This window comes from Patiria miniata, unplaced genomic scaffold (genome assembly GCF_015706575.1).
Source record: "Patiria miniata isolate m_02_andy unplaced genomic scaffold, ASM1570657v1 HiC_scaffold_16, whole genome shotgun sequence".
NCBI lineage: Eukaryota > Metazoa > Echinodermata > Asteroidea > Valvatida > Asterinidae > Patiria > Patiria miniata.
The window spans coordinates 7,621,555-7,642,432 of record NW_024037054.1 but is presented as its reverse complement, the minus strand read 5'-3'; the positions used below and the strand labels follow the sequence as shown (position 1 = coordinate 7,642,432).

The following is a 20,878-nucleotide window of genomic DNA, read 5'->3' as shown; positions in this document are numbered from 1 at the left end:
CTTGATAGTCCATAACTTACGTAAAAATTAGCACAAAAATTTGCATACTGCCAAGGTGGTAAATTATTAGCGTTATCTGTGACTTTGTTTGACTACCTTTTGTGTTGCAGCGCTCCAGCCCAGCTCCTTAGCCATGATCTCAATGATGCGGGGTAAAGCCTCTTCTGCTGCCATCACGTTGAGGAAAGCCAACCGCGTCCTCCGAGCAAGAACATCAATGGCTGTGCAGGCGTACTCCTTGACTGCGTAGGTAACCTTAAAATAAATAACAATGATAAAGAGTTGCTATAACCTAAACCCTCTGACTTTGGCTAAAACCCTGCTCAAACTGCAATCTGCAACACTTGTCAAAATGACAAGCCTGCTGGTGTAAGATCCATTAGGTCACAAATCTCAAGAAAACTGCCTCAGAGTCTGTGGTCACCAACTGCAGCAGAATACAGCTGTGGCATTGTTCAATGGGACTAGCTCTCATTGTCTCATAACTGGCCGTTTATGCACTGGTGTTAAGGGCCCAATGCAAGAAGGTCCCACAGACTTTTACACCGGTTGCACTGTGTTATTTTATTTTTTTATGTTATTTCTTTCTGGTAATGAAACCAAGGATTCCTCAAAAGTACTCTAAGCACTGTAGCTCGAAAGCCTCAAGAAACCTGTAGAGAGAAGACAATGAGAAGAAATTCAGTTTTAGAGGTGGGAGGAAAAGCCCAGAGGAATATTCTGAGGAAAACCCACGGAATCAGGCAGGGACTGAAAACCCAATCCACATATTGGCCTAGGCGGGATTCGAACCCGGGTCACAGCGGTGGAAGGCGAGGAAATAACCGCTACGCCAACCTGACTCCCCTGTTGCGTCTGACAGGGTTAGGACTGACGCACGTATCAGTGTTGGGTCCGAGGAAAAAAGAAAGTTAACCATGAAAAACACTGAAACAAACTAACAAACTCTGCTACCAGGCTACCAAATAATTGAATTTTAAGCAAGGTTTTGAGTTTTGTATTGTGTTGTGTCTGCCAGCTTAATCTTCATCAGCTACTTGGACGAAACGAGAATCATAGGTTTTCTTTGCAAATGTTGGAGAAGGCAATAAGGATTCACTCTTGGAGCAAAGAGGTCTGACTGGGTTACATCTGTGAACAACCACACTTTGGAATCTATCCAAGACCTTTAACAGCAAGTAAATCATGAGAATAGGGTTCACGAGTATGGGTTCGGAAGCCTAGATGAGCTGCCTGGTTTTGGAAGCTTGCCATTGGTTGATTTGTTGAAGATCAGTAAAGAGACAATTCCAAGAATGATTTCAAGATTCCACATGGCTCATGACTTTTATGAATGGCTGAATGTTTTGGTGGATGTCTGGAAGGGGGTTAAGGGGGTGGGGTTAGGGGGGGTGGTGTGGCGGGGGGTTCATGAAGAAATTTCAAACAAACATGATGACATTTACTGGATCGAAAAGGTCGGTGTTGTTTGTGTCAATCCAAGGATCAAAACAACCAACAAACGTGATCTCAAATTGCGTCAGACGGTGTCAAAAGCACCAAAACATGTTTACGAATTTTGGAGGCTGTTGCACGGTCCTCTGTGAAATAAGGAAATGAGATCTGGGCTTGGATACTGGTTTTTGATGTTCATTTGAAGCGATTTCCAGAGGCTGACATTGTTTTATTTGGAGTGAAGTTGTTTTTCTTTTTTTCCAGTGTTGTTTTTACTGTCCTAGTTACAAGAACCTCTGGTTGTTTTTTGTTCATCTGTAAAGATGTTTATGCCATCTTTACACAAAAGTGTAGCTTTGAAATGGTTCTCAAATTTTCTCGTGTTCTAGAATCTTCCCCCCTTAATTTCTAACATTCTGCATGTGTTGTTCTCACTCGCGCATAACTTCCATCTACTTCAAATTTTGATTAAACCTGCTCTTTTGTCCGGGTTTTGCCAACTTATTTACTCAATTTTCCAGCTTTCCAGAAGTTTACCCCCTTAATTTCTTGCATTCTGCGTGTGTTGTTCTTACTTGCGCATACTTTTCATCTACTTCAAACTTTGATTCAACTTGCAGTGATTGTTCCAGTTATTGCCAACTTCTCACAACACTTGATAGAAAATATTACAATAAAAATCCTTACGCATTGTTTAATAATGAGAAATGACCAGTCGCTGTTTACGCAAGGGCAACTGAACACCATTTTTCTTTCCCGTATGATTTTGCATAGTTTTTGTACGAATTCATTTGAAAATATTGTTATTTTTATTCAATTTATGTCTGGACCAAATTCCATGGAATTCACACGTGGAATTATCACGGTTGCAATTTCACTGCTAACTGTAAGCACAAAATGTGAACAAAACATTTTCTGGTTCCGGTATCCGCTCCGTTCACAAGTACCCCCTCACCGGCAAAGAAAGTACAGTTGGGGGTGACTGACCGACGCCATCTTGCCTGACTGCAATTTTGCCGCGACATGCGGCTGTACCACTGCGTGTACATTTAATCCCCTGGTGTACGTGCGTGACACACAAGGAACGGTGCGCATCAACCAGCTAAATGTCCCGCCCATGGGACGTCGTTGCTAGGTAAAAGGGCGCCCTCTTTCGTTGGCACACGGAGTTCATAGGCTCTGTGCACAAATACGTCTCGACAGTAAAGAAAGGGAGAGTTGCCGAGACCACTGGGAGAGACATTTGAACGCATTGTCGATGACGCCTGATGCTCAAGCAAAGACGCTATGGCTTATGTACACATTCAAAATAAATAAGGCGAGGTGTACGCTATATGCACCCAAACCTGTACGCGCATTGTGCCCGTCCATGGGGCTCTCGGGTAGTAATAAAGTGCCCTATTGTGTTCATGCACGGAGCTCACACAGATTCATGAACTGATCCCCCGTTTCATACCTCGGCTTCCAGATATGGGAAGTGCTGGGCTAGCTTCTTGCCCACCACTGGCCACCTCTTGCCAGTAAGGTTGGCCATTCTGGCCACCTCTACTGCCTTGTCCCCGTAGGTCTCACTCAAATGCCTGGCAACCTGGAAACATTTTTGAATCAGAAAAATAAATAATATTATAAAATACCAGGCACGTTAGAGTCAGGGGTTTCAAATAGCCACTGATTAAGTCAGGCCCCATTTTCATAGCCCTGCTTAGGCAGAAAAATTGGGCTACTTATACCAGAAAATTTTGCTAACCTTAAAAACTTTTTCATGGCGTGGATGTGCAAACAGTTGCGCAGCGCATTGAGATTTTTATTGTTACGCCACTGATATAAGCAACTTTTTCCTTCTGAGGTAAGCGTGCCTTTTGTGAACTTGCTGCTTACGGTCTCCATGAAATAGACGGAGGCTCTGTTAGCAGAAAATGTTGTTCTTAGCAGTGCTATGAAATTGTGCCCTGGTCATGAAACAAATCGAGTGGCAAAAATGGAACCACTGATTATCATTTCTTTGTTAGGTTTCAAACGTCTCGAAGAGCTATCGAGTAAATCACAAGTCCGTCACAACTCAAATCACAAATCACAGAATTCAAAGACCTGAATCCAAATACCTGACCAATGCTTAAAGATGGAACATCAGATTTGATTCCAAATTACACACGAATGAGGGAATGACCTTCCAGACAAAATATTAGGAATGTTTTTATGTCACAATAGGATTTAAAAAATAAACATATCACTGGAAAAATTCTTTATTTCTTAACCTAAATCAACAAGAAAGAACTTCTGATAACCTTCAAAAGAAACAATTTTACATACTAAACTACAAAATATACCTCGTCATCCAAGCCAAAATCCTGAATGAGTCTTATGAACATGTTGGGCGTCCATCCGTGACCACCTTCTAGGACCAATCCGTCGGTCAGCGAGTCGTTCCTTGGCTTTAGGCTGCAGGTCTTGACCGCCGCGTCCACTGCGTCTTTGGCCATGCTGCGATACGTGGTCCACTTGCCACCTGTGAAGGGCCAGTCAACGATTGACTTTGTCATCAAAACAATTACAATTCCATTACATCTCAAATTAAACTTGTCCACTGCAGCTCAGCTCTCAACAAATCAGATAACGAAGAATGACAAGGGAACGCTTGGTCGAAGTTCATTTGAAAAACTTTTCATTTGACTTGAGACTGGATGGATTGGGATTGACTTGTGATCAAATTAAATTCACTGCAACTCCAGCAAAAAAAATTGAATAAACAATTTGGTCATAACAATTACAGCAGCACTCTCCACACCTGTCCACACCTCATGGCATTAACATGAACTATGCATTCGATCGCTTTCATTCTTAGGCATAAAGGTTGAAAAGTTTATGGAGTTTACTGACGCTTAACCAGTTCACGTCAGATGACGTGCAAAGCTTTTGAGGCATTTGGAATGGATGATGGATAAACATCCAACGAGGGAGGCAGAAAATATCTGTCTGCGAACCGCTCGCAGCGAGCGAGGCCGGAAATATCAGGGTGTGCTACCCGCAGATGACGGCCTGAACCGGTCTGTCATCGAGGTTCATGAAAACAATTTCGTGCCTGGGTCCGGTCAATGTCAAAATAATCCCGGCGCGAACTGGTTAAATGTAAAATAGCCAGGGTTTGAAGAGCTTCTTAGAGAAAAGTGGGGCGGGAAGTATGCAATGCAATCTCAGATATGGGTCATCCAATAAATTTGGAGTCCACTTTGTTTCCCGTGACATCTGACATCTATGATTTTATAATTCTGACATGTCTGATGCACTCCTTAATGCAGTCATCTTCCAAGAGTGATTATGTACAGCAAACTACCTACCCAACAAATTAAAAACCATTTCAGGTCATTCTTATTTGTACTTGAATTCCAAATTACAAAGTACCAAGGTGACAGGGACAGGAAATTGTCACACTTTGGACCGTGAATTTATAGAAAGACCCACATCCAAGGCAAAAAAATGGAAGACAAGTATTAGTAGAGACTTTCCTGCTGAAGGAACTGCAAAGTTTAAGCTCAGAGAAAGCAATTTGTAATTACGACTGGGCATGTTTTCCTGTACAGTCAATTTCATAGAGAAATTAAAACTGCAAAATGCAGTTTTTATTCCGATTTTTTGTGTGTGGGAATGGTGTCAAAACTTCTGCAGGATTTTATTGTACACGTTCACAAAGGCTTGCCACAAACAGAGTTGTGGGAAGTGATGTTCTCAGAAGAAAAAAAAAGGAGGAAAGGGGGATTCTGGAAGAAAAGAAGCAAAGAACAGTCTTGGTGCAACCACCTCTGTGGAATTTGCCTACCTGCAATGGTGACCACTTTATTGCTGCTGATGTCTATAACATGGTTTCTGGCGATGGATTCAGTGTTCTTGGCTTTTGGGTCTCTCACCAATGGCCTGATGCCGCTCCACGCGGCTAGAACGTCACCTCGCCTTACTGTGAAGATAGATCAATAAATAGAAGACAGATTTACAGACAGTTGATCACACCAAACACCATGAAAAGACAAAATGTGACGGAAGTAATTGTAAGTTTTTACATCACTTTGTTTGCAGGGAACCCTTTTGATCTCAGAAATGCAATGACAAATGTCTATGAGACATGGTATATATAGATATTTTCATACCTCAGTTCAATTTTTAGCTGAATCAAGCACAAACTGCTTTGAAATTATTATGATCAGTAATATTTTACACTTCTGTTCTTGAGTGACTATATTTTTCTATCCATGGTCAATGGAAAACAAAAGATTTTCAGGGCTAAGATTGGGGGGAAATGAAAATTCCACCAAATTATTGGTGGAGAATTTGAGGGTCGCTGACGGCCCCAGAGCAACGTCGGTTCTGCGAAATGTTTGTATTTGCCTAACGGCACCCCTTTAAAACACACATTTCTTTTGTAAAAAAACCTTTACGGTAAAACCTCAGGAATGCCAGGGATTCTTTGAAAAAATTTGAAATCAGCAAAAACCCTGACAAAAAAATCCTGAAATCAGCAAACATTCCCAAATCGGGGAAAAAATCCTGTCAAATCTCACCCCTGCATTTTTCAGTCAAAATTTTGACATGTTTTCCGCAAATGCTACATCTCATTTTTTATGAAATTGGAAAATTTGAAATATGAAATTGGAAACAAAACTTCAACAATTCTGCAGACTCAAAATATCTAGGCTGGATGCAACAAAAAATGTGTGGCGATATCAGAAAAAAAATAAGGGGGATCCTACCCCTTCCTTGGTAATGTTTTTTTATGGTTTTATGTACCTGCAACATCTAGGCTGAGATAATCCTTGATTTCATTCAGGATGAACTGGATCTCATCCTCGGTGGGTCCAGGGTTGTGAGTCACGGCGCAGGGGTTGTCTGTCGTACCGGCGAGGGTGAAATTCTGCCAGGGTAGGAAGAAGATGACGCGACCGTCGCTGGTGGAGGGGTCTAGCAGACCCATGGCTTCAGGACTGAGAAATCGAGAGAAAAGGGTAATCTTTTTGTAAATTAGTGTAAACTTTCCGGGATTACCAAATGTAGGGGTGCTGTGGTCATGGTGTTCGATTCGTGTGCCGTGGTACATGGGTTCGAATCCTAACGGGGAACATGGTGCTTATGCTCTTGAGCCAGGCACACTACCATTATTGCTTCGTCCTTCGAATGGGACGTAAAGCCGTAGGTCCCGTGTGTTGTGTAATGCACGTTAAAGAACCCAGTAACACATATCGCTAAGAGAAGGGGTTAGCCCCGGTGTTTCTGGCAGTGGGTGCAATATGCGCCACAGCACCTTGTAAACCCTAATATAAGGTGCTATATAATGGATCTCATATTTCTCATAAACTTCATTTACCTGTCTTTACAACTAGACTACATAATTACCAGTGCCTTGAGTACCTAATTGCTGGTAGATACGTGTGCGCTATATAAGACTCCGCTATTATTATTATTATTTAATAATCTGTGCACTGACAACTGTCACTGCACTTGCAATACAGATGTCGTGGTGCCGTTTTCATCAAATTCATTGAAATTTAATTTAAAAATCAGACTTTGCTGGGGAAAAGATCGTTAGAAAAATGTTTTTAAAAGTCAGATTTCAGATTTATATCAGAAAAGTTTCATCTCTGTAGGCATTAGAGTAGTAAATGATTCTGGAGCCAGTGCTAGAGCTGAACCTGGAAACAAGGCCTAGGTTTCGGAAACAGCCGTCTGGTTACCTGTAGTAGCCAGGCAGTACAATGTGTATCCCTGAGCTAGGTTCACAGATCGATGTGGCTTCCGGTTCGGCCATCTTCCTGATGGAATCCGTGAACGGCCCCGTTGCGTTGATGACCGACTTGGCGAGGACACTGTACTCCTTACCTACAACAAACAAGATCCAGAACAGAGTTGCCCAAAGCTGGCTTTGGAATTGTTCACACAATGAACTACCCTTTAGTGACGTGTTCATCAGAGCTATACAGAATGTACATATGTGATGGGCGTTCGGGCATGGAAGTTTCCCAGTGATTGCTACCCGAACCGTCACCATCATTTGAAAATCGAATTGGTGTATATTGCTTACCAAATTTATGTGCTTAGCGAAAAATCGGCAGGGAACCAGTGACAAGCAATACAAATCCAATGATATTCTGGCTGGTAACCCATTTTGTTTGGATTAGTGGCACAGCACTTCCTACTGGTTTTCAGTGAGCCGGTTTACCTTTTGCAAGGGTGCCAGTGTTCTTAGCAATTAACCAATTTCATGGAAATCCTAAGCAGGAAACACTGCTTGGTGATTTTTTTGGGCAGAGTACCAGTTAACAGCAGTACAGATGACATGGCATTTTGGCTGGTTACCTATTTCTGCTAAGCAAATCTCTTCTTTGCTTACCAGAATTTTGTGCATGGCAGCTCTGTGAAACTGGCTCTTTTTTACCATAGAGGGCGGTATTATGAATTATACTGATTGATAACAGCGAGGCTGATACTCACCTGTTATTTTGTCTCGGACGAGCGCTCCCTTGACAACCTCCTTCCCGCTACTATCCGTGCTTTTGATTAGGCTTAATACTTCCGTGTGATTGGCTACTGTTGCCCCCATCCGTGCCGCGGTTAATGCTATTGCAATGTTCATTCTTGCGTCGTTGTGCTGACCTTTTGGTATATCAACAGTAAAGGCATTCATATTGATATATGTGTATCGATTATCGTATCATCACTCAGCTAATTACAACCACATCCAACACAATTCTTATTTTCACAAAATCCTTCAAAATCCGCCAGGGCTAAGGCTTACTATTATACATGTGTCAATGAAAGCAGAAGCCACTTCTCATAGCCATGTGATTTAATGTCAGCCGCAGCAAAGTAATTTAGATGCAGCTTATTTACATAATAGCAAATGTGAATTGCTCATATTGGGTTTACCCGTATGTTTTTCTCAAAATAAGAAAAGAGAGGGTTGTATAAACAAACAGTATCAGAGCATTCCAGATAGCCAATGATTCCTTGAAAGCAGAATTTAATTGAAGAATTCTACTTATTCTACAAACGCAAGTGTATAATTTGGAGCAGCTGAAAGTTTAACAAAATATTTTGGATTTTTCCCACATAATGACAAATAAAAAAAATGAACACATGCACGTAGAAACATCTTATTTTCCCCAAAATACAAAAAGAAATGCAAATATAATTAAATCACCAGAAGACAATGCAAATATAGCCTTCCCACACAAATTTACCAACTGTTCAAAGAAAATGCATTGTTATAAACACAAAAATGAAGAAAAACACACACATTTTTTTCAAAAGTTCTAGCAAGAAAACTGTGATCGAATATAAGCAACTTAAAATCCAATTTTCTCACAATGCGCTCTTCCCAATTTATATCATGGAAAAGAGTTACACAAGAAAAAGAAAAAAACGAAGAAAACAAATAGAACTTTGTGAAATTACCGTCGTAATAGACGATTCCGCCCACAAGTTTTTCCTTCTTGAGCATGGGGAATAGTTCCAGGGTTCTGGACTTGGATAAGAGGTAGCTGGGCTTGAGGCGTTGTCTCCCAGCGACAAGGTCGTACATCTTGATTCCCGCCCAGAAATAAGGCAACTGCCACCATCTGTGAGTAAAAAAAAATCAGACAAAATCTCAGGAGCATAATTCCTGCCTAGTATACGCAGGGGGGAAATGCGATGCCCTCAAGTCATTCCCAGACTCGGTTGAAAGGCATTGACCTACATTGTAATGCAAACAATTTTACAAATCAGTTAATTAAAACACAAAAATGTGATACGAACACGCTTAATGAGTCGTTTGTCGGGAACTCTTTTTTTTGAGATACAGGCTAAAATAGGGCCACTTCATCACATCACTTCATCACATCTCTTGGTGTTCCGACTTCCGTAATTTTAAACTAAAGATGGTATCAGCAAGCGGTTTTCACAGCAGTAATGCTGAGATTGTGCTCTTCTCAAATCTGTTAAAAATTTTTTTACCAGGGTCAACAAACGACTCATTTAGCTTGATCGCATCACAAATATTTTCAGAGTTTACTTCTTTTTAAACAATTTCTCAAGCAGTTTGCATCTAAATTTACCCTCTCACAATTACAGAGCAAAATTTAAATTGGAAAATCATAAAACTTTTAAAATTATGTTCACACACGTTGTATCCACTCTAACTGCTATAGGTTAACAACTGTCACACTTTCAAAATAGAGGAAAAAAAATTACCACCGGGATTCAAGCAAAGGGACTTGACTGCGAGTTTTGTAACGCAACCGCACTGGGAATTCGGACGCAAGTTTTATGCAACCCAACTGCCACAGGCACTTTGTAAGGCTGCGTCCAACTGACTAGGCTATGACCGGCAATAACTTATGCCCCTATGGAAGCTGATGAAGGCACTTTTACGAAGACACATGTATTAAAGTTACGAAGCATCATCGGCATGGTTTTTTTACTTGATGTAATAAAATTGCTCAAAATCTGAAGCACAGGGTGAGTTAAAAAAAAGCGGAACCTAAACCCTCAAAAAATATATTTCATATTTTAAAAAATATGTAGCACCAAAAATAATAACGACTGGAAAGCCAATTTCTTAAAAAAATTACTTAAATTGCTCAATCCGTTGAAATATATTACCATTTAAAGACAGTGACCCTAAAACCTCTTTCGTCCAAAAATGCGATTTCAAGAATCGTCTTCACAATTATCTTCAAACATCACCAGCAATAAAACCTCAGTTTAACAGTTAAAAATATTCAACAGAGTCCTTTTGAAGGCCCGTCTTTCAAGAAAAAAAGTGGATTTTATAAATCATGTTGTTTGCCTAAGACCAAAAAAAAAAAGTCTCCGGTTTCTGGTATGCGTGCGCGTCGCCGTAGCCATGCGCGTCGGCAAAATGAAAAAGTTTTTTTTTTCAATGAAAGATGATGTCTCAAAACCGCCAAACTCACTGGTTTGACTGGAATCCTGCTGCTGCACAATTTTAACGTGTTTTTAGATTGGGTTATGGTCGAGAATAAGCTTTATTTGGCCTCTCTGGACTCCCATATATTTGCACTAAGTTTAGTCGGGCACCATTTGCAGTCATCAGCACACATATGAAGCAAAAAAAATCAGGTAAAAAAAAAAAAAGCCGCGTCGCCGCACCACTTTTTGGGCAAGCTCCATACCAGAAACCGGAGACTTTTTTTTTTTGGCCTAAGCAGGGTTGTTAATAAATATTGCGTACTACAGTTGTTGACAGTTGTTGAAACAAGCATTCTGTGTCATTTTCTTTGTTGTTCCAAACAGTCAGAACACACAATAAATTGTTTTTTTGGACGAGACAGGTTTTAGGGTCATTGCGTTTAAATGGCGATATTCTTTGACCGGATTGATCAATTTCAGTAATTTCTTCATCTAAAATGAGTTTCTGAAATTGGCTTTCCAGTCATTATTATTTTTGGTGCTACACATGTTTTTAAAGATGAAATACATTATGGGGGTTTGGGTTCCGCTGTTTTTGACTCACCCTGTAGGGTGCACAACAGCTAACCTGATTAAGCTCAGTAGATACATTTTTGAGAAAACAGAGAAAACACAGGCACACTTTTGGTCTCGTAAGCTTCTGTTTCTAGTGCTTTTGATTAAATTTTAGCTTTTGATTCAATTTTTGCTGTTTAAGATTTTGAATTGCGCCCTCTTGTTTGCAATCCCTAAATCTGCTCTGAGGACGTGGTTCCATTTCAGTCGGTTAGTGTGACGTCAAGGTCCTAGTGGATGGGTAATCTTGGCAGTATTGGTCAAATTATAAAAAAGTGTGTCCACAGGCACACTTTTTTAAACCACCTTCAATGATTGTTCCCTTCCAAACGATACCATTTCAGGCAGAATAAGTTCAAAGGGGAATTTGTACCAGTCCTATCTTCACTTTGAGTTAGGTTGATATCATCAAATCAGCATGTTTCTGGGTAATTATCAACATTTCTACATGACTTTAACCCTCCTCGTGGGAAGTCAATATTCGGAGCAATATGTAAAAACCCTAAACAACCATGCAGGTCAGATCTGATACACCGTGCCCTCTGGAGACATGCACACAGTAGGGAACAAAAGATTGTATACGTCTCCACAGGGCAATTTCTACAGATGAATACGTCTCCACAAGGTTTTCACGAAATAGATATATGGATTTTAATCAAAAACTAGGAATTTCCTAGGTATGTTGATCCATTGCAAATGGTAGAGTTTTAGAAAAGGGATGTTAAGTCCGAATTTCAGCCAAGGAAATTAATTCTGGTTAAAATGAGAGCATTTTGAAACTGTACTTTCAAACTCGAAAACTTTAGTACACAAGCATGACAAGAACAAAGAAATGGCACCACAAGGATACAAATTTCAGTATGTACATTTATGAAGGGACATGAAGTGTTAAAGTAACTGTGTCACACAGAGAGTCACTGAATAAAAAACAGCACTGTGGAGAGCAGTGAAGAGTGACTGAATCTACCTGCTTGCCCGGAGCTTAACCACACAAAAGAATTGTGCAGGGTTATCCATACTTCACAGAAGATGAACCCAAAAGGAATTTGAAATGAAGTGTGGGGGCCCACTTCTGGAAAATTTGAAGGGTTGTGAACATGGTGAAGTGCAGAAGACTATGAGGGTTAATGCCGGCCAAGTAAGTAGAACACGGCTTAAGACTCACTTGTAGACGGGGAGCATGATAGGCAGCGCGGAGGAGAGATGTGGGGCAATCTCTAAGAGGTTTGCTCTCTCGTGTAAGGCTTCCTTGACGAGACGATACTGCTCCAGGTCTAAGCCCTTGATGGCTTTCTCCAGGTACCGAACCCCGCCGTGGATCAGCTTAGTGCTGCGACTGCTGGTGCCCGCCGAGAAATCGTACATCTCTACGAGCGCAGTCTTCAGCCCTGCAGCAAAAAATAGAAGGTGAATTTGACTTCGTTTTTATGTCTACACAATGAAAAAACCGAAAGAATTGGGATGAAATGTGATTTAAAGGCACTTAGGATCATTTGCATTTATCCCAAAAGTAACCTAGCAAATTATTATCAAAAAGCTCATTTTGATTAAAGATCGTACTGGTACTAAACATCCCGTGAAATTATTCCGTCGGGTTTGCTGTCATTTAGAAGAAATCAAGAAATGTAGGTGATTTCCAAGGATCAGTCAATTGACTGATCACGGAAAATAAGGAGTTCTATTAAAGAAATTAACCTTTTGGTTAAATCAAAAGATTGTGCATGTTTTTTTAACTGTTTTCTCCAAAAGTGTAATATCCACTGAGCTGAGACTTAAACAGGTTAGACTTCGACATTCTTCTTCGACTTTTGAGTAATGTTATTATTGGAAACGAACAAATTGCAAGAAAAGTCATAAAGTCATGAATAATTTGTACAGACCATTACATGTATATGCTCCACAATTTGGTTTTTTTCCAGTCTCAGTAATATTTGTGCTAAATAATCATGGATGATTAGCTTGGATGATTTTTCAGAAATTGAACCTAAATTATTTTTTTGGAAATTTTTTTTTTTTTATGTCATGTAATACAAATGATTATTGTTCACTAAGCAAATTTCTTAGGAATTTTTAAGTTGGTCTTTCCATGCATAAATTTAATTACAAAATGTCATACACATGACCAATCATAATGTCACACACGTGACCACAGAACAATTCCCATTTAGCTAAAGCAGAGGGTGTACATTGTTTATGCATTCTGTAAATCACAAAAGATTAGTCTTACTCTGAAATAAGTATGGGTGTGTCCTTAGAACTTTGGAGAAAAGCGTGAATTTCCGGTATGGGCCAGATAACATTTTTCCGTCTGATGTCACACACGTGACCAAACTTTGATGACCCCTCCTAATATTTCGACACAATTTGAGAAAGTAGAAATTATACTCTGAGGTAACAAAATTGCTAAGTCAGTGAAAGAATTTGAGATTCGGCATCTAACAGCTCAAAATCGACTGTGTCAATTCATTTCATCAATGCACTTGTTTGATCTCAACTTCTGAAATCTTACCAAATTTAAACATAAAGGGGAACATTTGCTCTTTGTACATTTTTTGTTTGTTTGAAGCAAAAAAATTGCTCAAATCTTAAAAAGGGTGCATACATTTTGAGAAAACAAAGAAACAAAATGCACCATTTCTGGGTCTCGTAACTGGATTCCATTGCTAACGCACATATGTAAGAAACTGTGCTTCTTGGCAATATTTCTAAACCCTAACCACCCTGAATCCTTTAAAATCCTCTTTGCCAAAGTGGACAAACATGGGGAAAATGCGTTACCGATTTCGTAGGATGCACTTTGTCAAGGTCTTGGGCCGGACCTTGTGTTGTTTTTGCTCAGCCATGCATAAATATAGGCTGGTATTATGCTTGAAATCCTCCATACTGCTCCAGGATGTCACTGGCCAAGCCTCAACATATTGACAGTCACTGCTGCAGGATTTTGCAGGATTCAGGCAGTGGTCACCCTCCAAGGACCACATTCAAGAAATAATGGAGGAATTTGCAGGATTGAGGCTACATGTATATGCTATTTTTCCATGAGGCCAATTGGAGGATTTTGCAGCATTGAGGCTACATCCTAGCAAAAAGGCCTAGGGAGTTAGGGTTACACCACCTTCAATGATTTTGCTTCGAACAATACATCTACCATTTCAGGCCGAATCATTTCACAGGGTATTTGGTACCAGTCGAACTGTATCTTCATTTTAAAACATAGATTTTCTCATTAAATCGGTAGGTACATTTGCAGGTAATTGCAAATGATCCTATGTGCCTTTCCTAAACAGCCCCGCTTATTACTCCCTGTACTGCCCAAAACCGCCCACACTCTATATGGTTTCATGGATTTATCGAGACTAAATACATGTACAATGTAATCCAAATGCTAAGGCCAAAAAAAAAAAGTCTCCGGTTTCTGGTATGGAGCTTGCCCAAAAAGTGGTGCGGCGACGCGGCTTTTTTTTTTTTTTTACCTGATTTTTTTGCTTCAAATGTCAGCTGATGACTGCAAATGGTGCCCGACTAAACTTAGTGCAAATATATTGGAGTCCAGAGAGGCCACATAAAGCTTATTCTCGACCATAACCCAATCTAAAAACACGTTAAAATTGTGCAGCAGCAGGATTCCAGTCAAACCAGTGAGTTTGGCGGTTTTGAGACATCATCTTTCATTGAAAAAAAACCTTTTTCATTTTGCCGACGCGCATGGCTACGGCGACGCGCGCGCATACCAGAAACCGGAGACTTTTTTTGGGGGGCCTAATGGCTTAGTGTTTATACCCACCTCGACTTACAGAATCCAAGGCCACCCCACATCCTGTAGCCCCGCCCCCAATCACCAGCACATCAAACTCGTGGGTGCTCTGTAGCGATTGGATCTGCTGTTCTCTCGTGGGCAGCGGCATGCTGAGGTGGGCATTCCGGAGTTCAGCTGCCACGACGTGGGCTTGCCGATTCTGTAATAAAGGTTAAAATTATAAAAACTTTTCAAATAATGTATGTACAGGTATGTCGATGAACATGTATGCCAGAGGAAAAACAATCACGGAGACCCTCTTTAATGGCAGAAAAGGCATTATATATTAAAAGTGGTCAACAAGTTAAAGATATAGTCCATCATTTGTAAGTTGTGCATTTTGTTCGTTTGAAGCAACAATAGTGTTCAAATTCTAATGAAGGGTACTGAACAACTAACCTGATGAAGTTTCAGCTAGGCTTCAGCTGTCTATTCCGAGAAAAACAGCATTCTAGGATCTCAATTTCAAATCAAAAGTTGCTGAATATTGTTTTGAATTGTTTTGAATTGCAGCTATACGCGATGTCGCGCACTGATCCGACGAATTATAGCAACCACGCGCGCGTGTGCGTCGTGCCAATGCTTGCGCGCGCTTCGCCGAATAACAAAACGAACTACTAATTTAAATTTTTCTACGGTGCGTCTTAAGACGCATCTTTGGAAAGGCCTTCTTTCGTTGATTACTTCAAAATGACGGCTTCCCAGAAAGAATAATTTCACAGGGAATTTAGTTCCCTTACTATCTTTCAACCAAGTTTGTTTTCAACAATAATTACGCCAGTTACTTTTCGGATGGCTGCAAATGATGGATTATACATGTAGCTTTAAGTTCAAATTCCACAATTATGCCATATGTTAAAGAAATCCACCGTATGGTTTTCAAGGGGAATTTCACAAACTGTTTTGATACTATTCACAAACTGTTTTGATAATATTCACTGGGCATTTTATATACATATTCTTTGACTAGCAACTAACTTTTGACAAATTCACTTGTTTTGCATCAACTACATGTACCACGTTACCCTTTTTTCTGAAGTATGCACATTTTAACACTGGAGGTAAGGATCATAAGGATCAACCCAAAAAAATTTAAAAAGAAAAAAAAATACAAAAAATGCCAGGTCTGATATTCATCATTCAAAGGTGGAAAGGTTTTTAAAAATACAATGCATTTACAAAGAAAACACTAATATCCAATTATCAAATAACACAATAAATATTTATTGTGCACACTGGTACTAATGTAAGGCCAAGTAAAAAAAAAGAAGACTTTCCCATCCAGGCTTTTTGAAAAAATGAAGGAGGTGCCCCCTTTTTTTTTCCTAGATGGCGTATTTTACGAATTTATAAAAAAAATAGCAATGTTGGCCGCTTTACATTGTGTAAGACAGTGTTCGTTATTCAATCAAACAAATCTTTAAACTCAAACATTTGTAGTCTACATGTACATGTATATGCCTGTGTCTACCTCTCCACTCCCCCATCGCATAAAATGGTCTAGTCCATTGACCTGTGTGGTTGGATTAGGTGGGTGATAAGGCAAACAGGGTCACAGGGTCAGTGCATGCATAAAAAGCTGCTCAGTTGTACACAACATATTCGCACATACAAAATGGTAAAGAATCCTTACAAAAAATCCTGCATCCAGACCCAGATCCGGATCACTGTCAAATTCTAATCGATTTGTACTTGTACCAAGGACCACACCTAAATTTGTTTTTACGAAAATCTGTCCATAGCTTTTGAGTTATCCTGTTCACAGACAAACCAACCAACCAGCCAACACACCAACCAACCAGCCAACAAACCAACGCTGATGAAAACATAATCTCCTTGGCGGAGGTAATAAAAAAAGAGGTGGGTGGGAAAAAGGGAGCAGGGAGAGACGAGAAACAGGTTTATATTTTTACTTGGCCTAATGTTAAATGCATATACTGATCGTTGTAGTCTTCATTAAAGGAGGATGATCAATCCTCATTTTTAAAAACATTTTTGATCTCTCTTTTGACGTCTCTTTTCACAGTCAAATCCCCATTCTAAATGTACATGACCGATTACCTTGGAGAGTTTCTTGGCCGAGTTCTTGTTGACCACGTAACCAGCTAGCAGGGCACCAGCTGCCAACAGGCCCCCGCCGATGGCCACTTTGCGTAGACGGCTCGACGACGCCATGTCGCTTCGAAACTAACCCCACCTGTCTGTCGCAAACACACACAAAAGAAGAGTGCAACTTTTTTCTCTTACTCAAATTAATATTCAACAGCAAGAACCCTATTCTCACTGGTCAATTCACCATAACATGACAGCCACTGGTTTGGGACTTTTGTTATTTACCAAGTGTTCATGGAGGATTCACCCGTGGCCGAAAAACATATGTGCAGTCAACTGTCGCATGGGTTAGCCAAGCGACAGTCTACTACGCTTGCGCTTTACTGAGCAACCGCAGAACTATTGCAAATGACGCCGGGCAGCGCCCTGGCGTTTGGCATGCAAAGAAACACAATCACACGCACTCATGACATGTGGGCCGTGTGGCCGGATCCGCATTTGGCACAAGAGGGGGGGTTTACCTGTGGAGGGGTTAAGGGGTGTTAGTAAGCATGTGCTACAAATATTGTCTGGGTGTTTTTTTTTGGGGGGGGGGAATGGTTTTATACAATGCACATGTATTTCCAGTAAGCTTTGACAGTCAAACGAGTACTCATTCAAAGATCAAAGGCCCAAAGGTAAAATGGTTGATGGCACAAACATCACATCATCAGAAACCATTTGTAACACTTAATGCTGCATGTGAGTTGAATTGGTGACAACCCTCGCATCAGATTGGTGGGGCATTGACCACGTGTCACTGAATTATTCGTCCCTGCCACGGCCCGGCTGCACGGCAAAAATAGAGATTGTATTCGACAGTAAAGAAAGTTCCACTGCATGGTCACACTAGTACTAACCAATCGCTAGTCAGAAAAGTTCAGACTCTCTACAGTGTGAGAGTCCCTATCCTCGTGTGACCATTTTTCGCGCACTAATTAGTACTTTGACCGATTTTTTCCTTGCATAAACTAAACCCTTCACAGTTATGGACTTAAATATTGTTAGAATGACTAATAAACTACATGGAAAAATAATTTGAACAATATCGAACGTCAAGGAAGCACCAAGAACGTCGTTGTCTGCAGATGAGTCAAATTGGCTGCCGCAAAAGTTTCGTGTCCATAATTCGCGCGCGCACGCACGGATAACGTCATTCTGCGGAGTCTCCATTGTGTCCTACTTCTTAAAACAATGTGGATCGATGTTTGTTGAATACAGGATACGTTTTTGTGCACACCTTTGGTCTCTAGTTTGATAAACTAACTTGTGTTTGCCATCCGACATTGTTACTAAATACACATTTGTTTAAATATGAAATAAATGAATTTTTTTTCGATTTTGGTAAAAACAACTGCATGCAAAATATTTAAAGTCATATCATAATTGAAAATTTGAGGTAAATAAATTGACTCCACAAATCTTATAATATATGTTTTGTCGAAAATCTACAAAGCTTAGTTAAATCCTATGCATGGAAAGAGTTCCGAGAATGTTTGTTTTACTGAAAATCAACCAATTACATAACATTTTACAAATGTATACAGATTCTCCAAATGACCCCTCCATCAAAAACATAACAAAACCACCCTTCTGTAACAATATTTTCTGGACTGCATTGATTGTTCATTCCATGCTCATTCTAATACACCTGCGATCAATCAATCAAAAACAGGCGCGCGCGCCTGCACGCGGTCGACCATACCGCCTCGACACATGGTTGCATGATACATATCGTTTCAATAAAAACAAAAAGTAGGTATTGGCCTACTTTTTGGGTACTTCAAACATTACGATTACATATGTTCATGTAGGTATTATTCCGCCAGAAAAATATTTTAAGGCATGTTCAATCCAACAAACAGCTCGGTACCGAAATCTGCATCTCGGCGAAACAGTTCGTAAAATAATAACGCGATATAAGGCGCACATCGTTTTTCGTGCTCCTTAATTCTGATTACGCACTCTGTTGTCTTTCACGTTTCGGGGTTGGACTGATTGGAAATTCGTAGCGATGTTTTTATTAGTTTTCTGGGCCATTCAATAATGTGACGTTTTGTATCTAGTTAGTACGGCAAGAATTTACACTCTCTTTTATTTCTTTCAAATTACTTCTCGGAAAAACTTTTGATTTCCGCATAACTGCATCGAGAAGAAAGGTGATGTGACAATGGATCAACGACGGTGATTTGACTTCGGTTCATGTTGTGTGAAAAAGATACGAGCCGAGAAAGTTGGTTGCGCAAATATTGGGCAGCGCAAATTTGGGGCACGTGATATTGTGATATGCGCAATCATAAGAATGCGCATGCACATTCTTATGATTGCACAACTGGATCCTTGCGCAATCTTCGCAAAAAAAAAATCTTCCAGATTGAGCACACATTCTTAAGAATGTGCGACATGATAACGGTCTTGTCAAAGCCGAGCACCGGCTGCGCTTAGCAAGTCTAGCTGCATCCTCGTTCACTGATTCTTAATAACTGTTGCAACGCAAGGTCACTTACCTAGGAAAAGATTTAACGATGAAAATAGAGTAGATATGAAAGTATACACATATTCGGGGGACCGGGAAAAAATAAGAGACATAATATAAATAGTGAAGTGGAAAGAATTCTGATTTTTGGGATAACAAAAGGGAGGGGGGGGGGGGGGACGTAAGAATGAAGAATGTGAAGAATGAGAATGAATACTGTGACATTCCATCCCATAGCGCTAATGCTACTTGCCACTAGTCCCACCATTACGCTGCAGAGCTGGATTCTATCTATTAAAAAAAGAGCAATTTTGGCAGCTTCTGGACATCGGGTTTTTTTTCGTGACATGCATATGATACATATACAAGGACTTATAACTTGTCTAGCCTAAACAAAACACTTCCCAGACTAGTTCCCCGTCCTCTGTTAGTGTTATTACAAAACTTCCCATTTTTTTTATAGTGGGCAGAAAATAGCAATAATAACAGGTTTAATTTGATTCAAATTATCGTAGTAATACGAGTACAGAAGCATGGATCATTTTCTTTCCTTGTTTAGGAATTAGGCCTATTTCCCCTTTAACCGCTATGCCTACATTTCATTTAACATAAATTATGCCGTGCAATGTTTGTTAAGTTGCGCAAAATTCATAAATTGCGCACGTGATATTCCCACACAATCTTAAGAATGAGCGCTCATTCTTCAGATTGCGTGCCCATTCTTAAGAACGCGCGCTCATTCTTAAGAACGCGCGCTCATTCTTAAGAACGCGCGCTCATTCTAAGTTAATGCGTGAATTGCAAGAAAGCGCACAACAAAAAAATGCAATAGCCATGATACTGATAAAATAGCCTACAAGTAACAAAAGTACAAGAAAATAGACATGATAGACTGGCACCTGAAACAAACCAGTCCAACAACCCTTTAGTACTGCAGTTCTAACCTGTTTTTAAAAGACTTCAGCCTCACTCTCTTGTCTGTAAAAATCAACCCCTCAAACTGTCATGCATTGTCTCCAGTTTTAGGCCCGGTGCATTACATGGAGTAGTCACAGTTTCACTTCGCCACTCCTAATTTTTTCGGCCGCAGCTAGTACCACCTGGTTTTCACACTAACATAATACGCATCGTTACATGAGACAGATTCCCAGAAACACGCACGTAAGATATCGCTTTAAATTCAATGTACAGAAGTGCACCTGCCTAATTTTGTTGCAGCGGGGATCAACATGCGCATGCGCATTAATTCAGTAACGGCCTAATTTTGCAGCGACTGTTGCCTGGGCTGTCTTTGCACGTAAAAAGTCAACGACTGTTTTCCACGTTCTGGCTTGCGTTTAACAGGCAGGCTCGCAGGGCGGGGGGGGGGGGGGGGGGGAGGTCCTGAGTTTGGCATGGGTCAAGACCAAAAAGTCGAAACTAATCAACTACATGTACATGTTCCGTTATTTTATGTCCGACTGTTTGAGTGGTATTTGAAAGGAAGTATGATGAAACCAAATCACATAAAATCATGAAATTGTGGGCCTGTGAACACCATACTTATACCGTGCATAAGTATGGTCTTGTCT

General features: G+C 40.3%; 1 protein-coding gene across 2 annotated transcripts in view; it reads right to left on the bottom strand.

The window, feature by feature from the left end:
* LOC119722855 (glycerol-3-phosphate dehydrogenase, mitochondrial-like) overlaps positions 1-20,878 on the bottom strand; it is a 37,148-nt gene that overhangs the window by 7,803 nt on the left and 8,467 nt on the right. Inside the window, exons 1-12 of one of the 2 annotated variants that reach the window (XM_038193236.1) lie at positions 20,252-20,450; positions 16,802-16,941; positions 14,729-14,900; positions 12,110-12,332; positions 8,872-9,035; positions 7,909-8,070; positions 7,152-7,296; positions 6,211-6,404; positions 5,249-5,383; positions 3,762-3,940; positions 2,891-3,022; positions 97-255 (exon numbers count right to left, since the gene is read on the bottom strand). In XM_038193236.1, the coding sequence (XP_038049164.1) occupies positions 97-255; positions 2,891-3,022; positions 3,762-3,940; positions 5,249-5,383; positions 6,211-6,404; positions 7,152-7,296; positions 7,909-8,070; positions 8,872-9,035; positions 12,110-12,332; positions 14,729-14,900; positions 16,802-16,915 (1,779 nt within the window). In that variant the 5' untranslated portion in view covers positions 16,916-16,941; positions 20,252-20,450. Of the gene's footprint in view, positions 1-96; positions 256-2,890; positions 3,023-3,761; positions 3,941-5,248; positions 5,384-6,210; positions 6,405-7,151; positions 7,297-7,908; positions 8,071-8,871; positions 9,036-12,109; positions 12,333-14,728; positions 14,901-16,801; positions 16,942-20,251; positions 20,451-20,878 lie in introns of those variants that run through there. The other variant, XM_038193237.1, reaches the window with a different exon arrangement.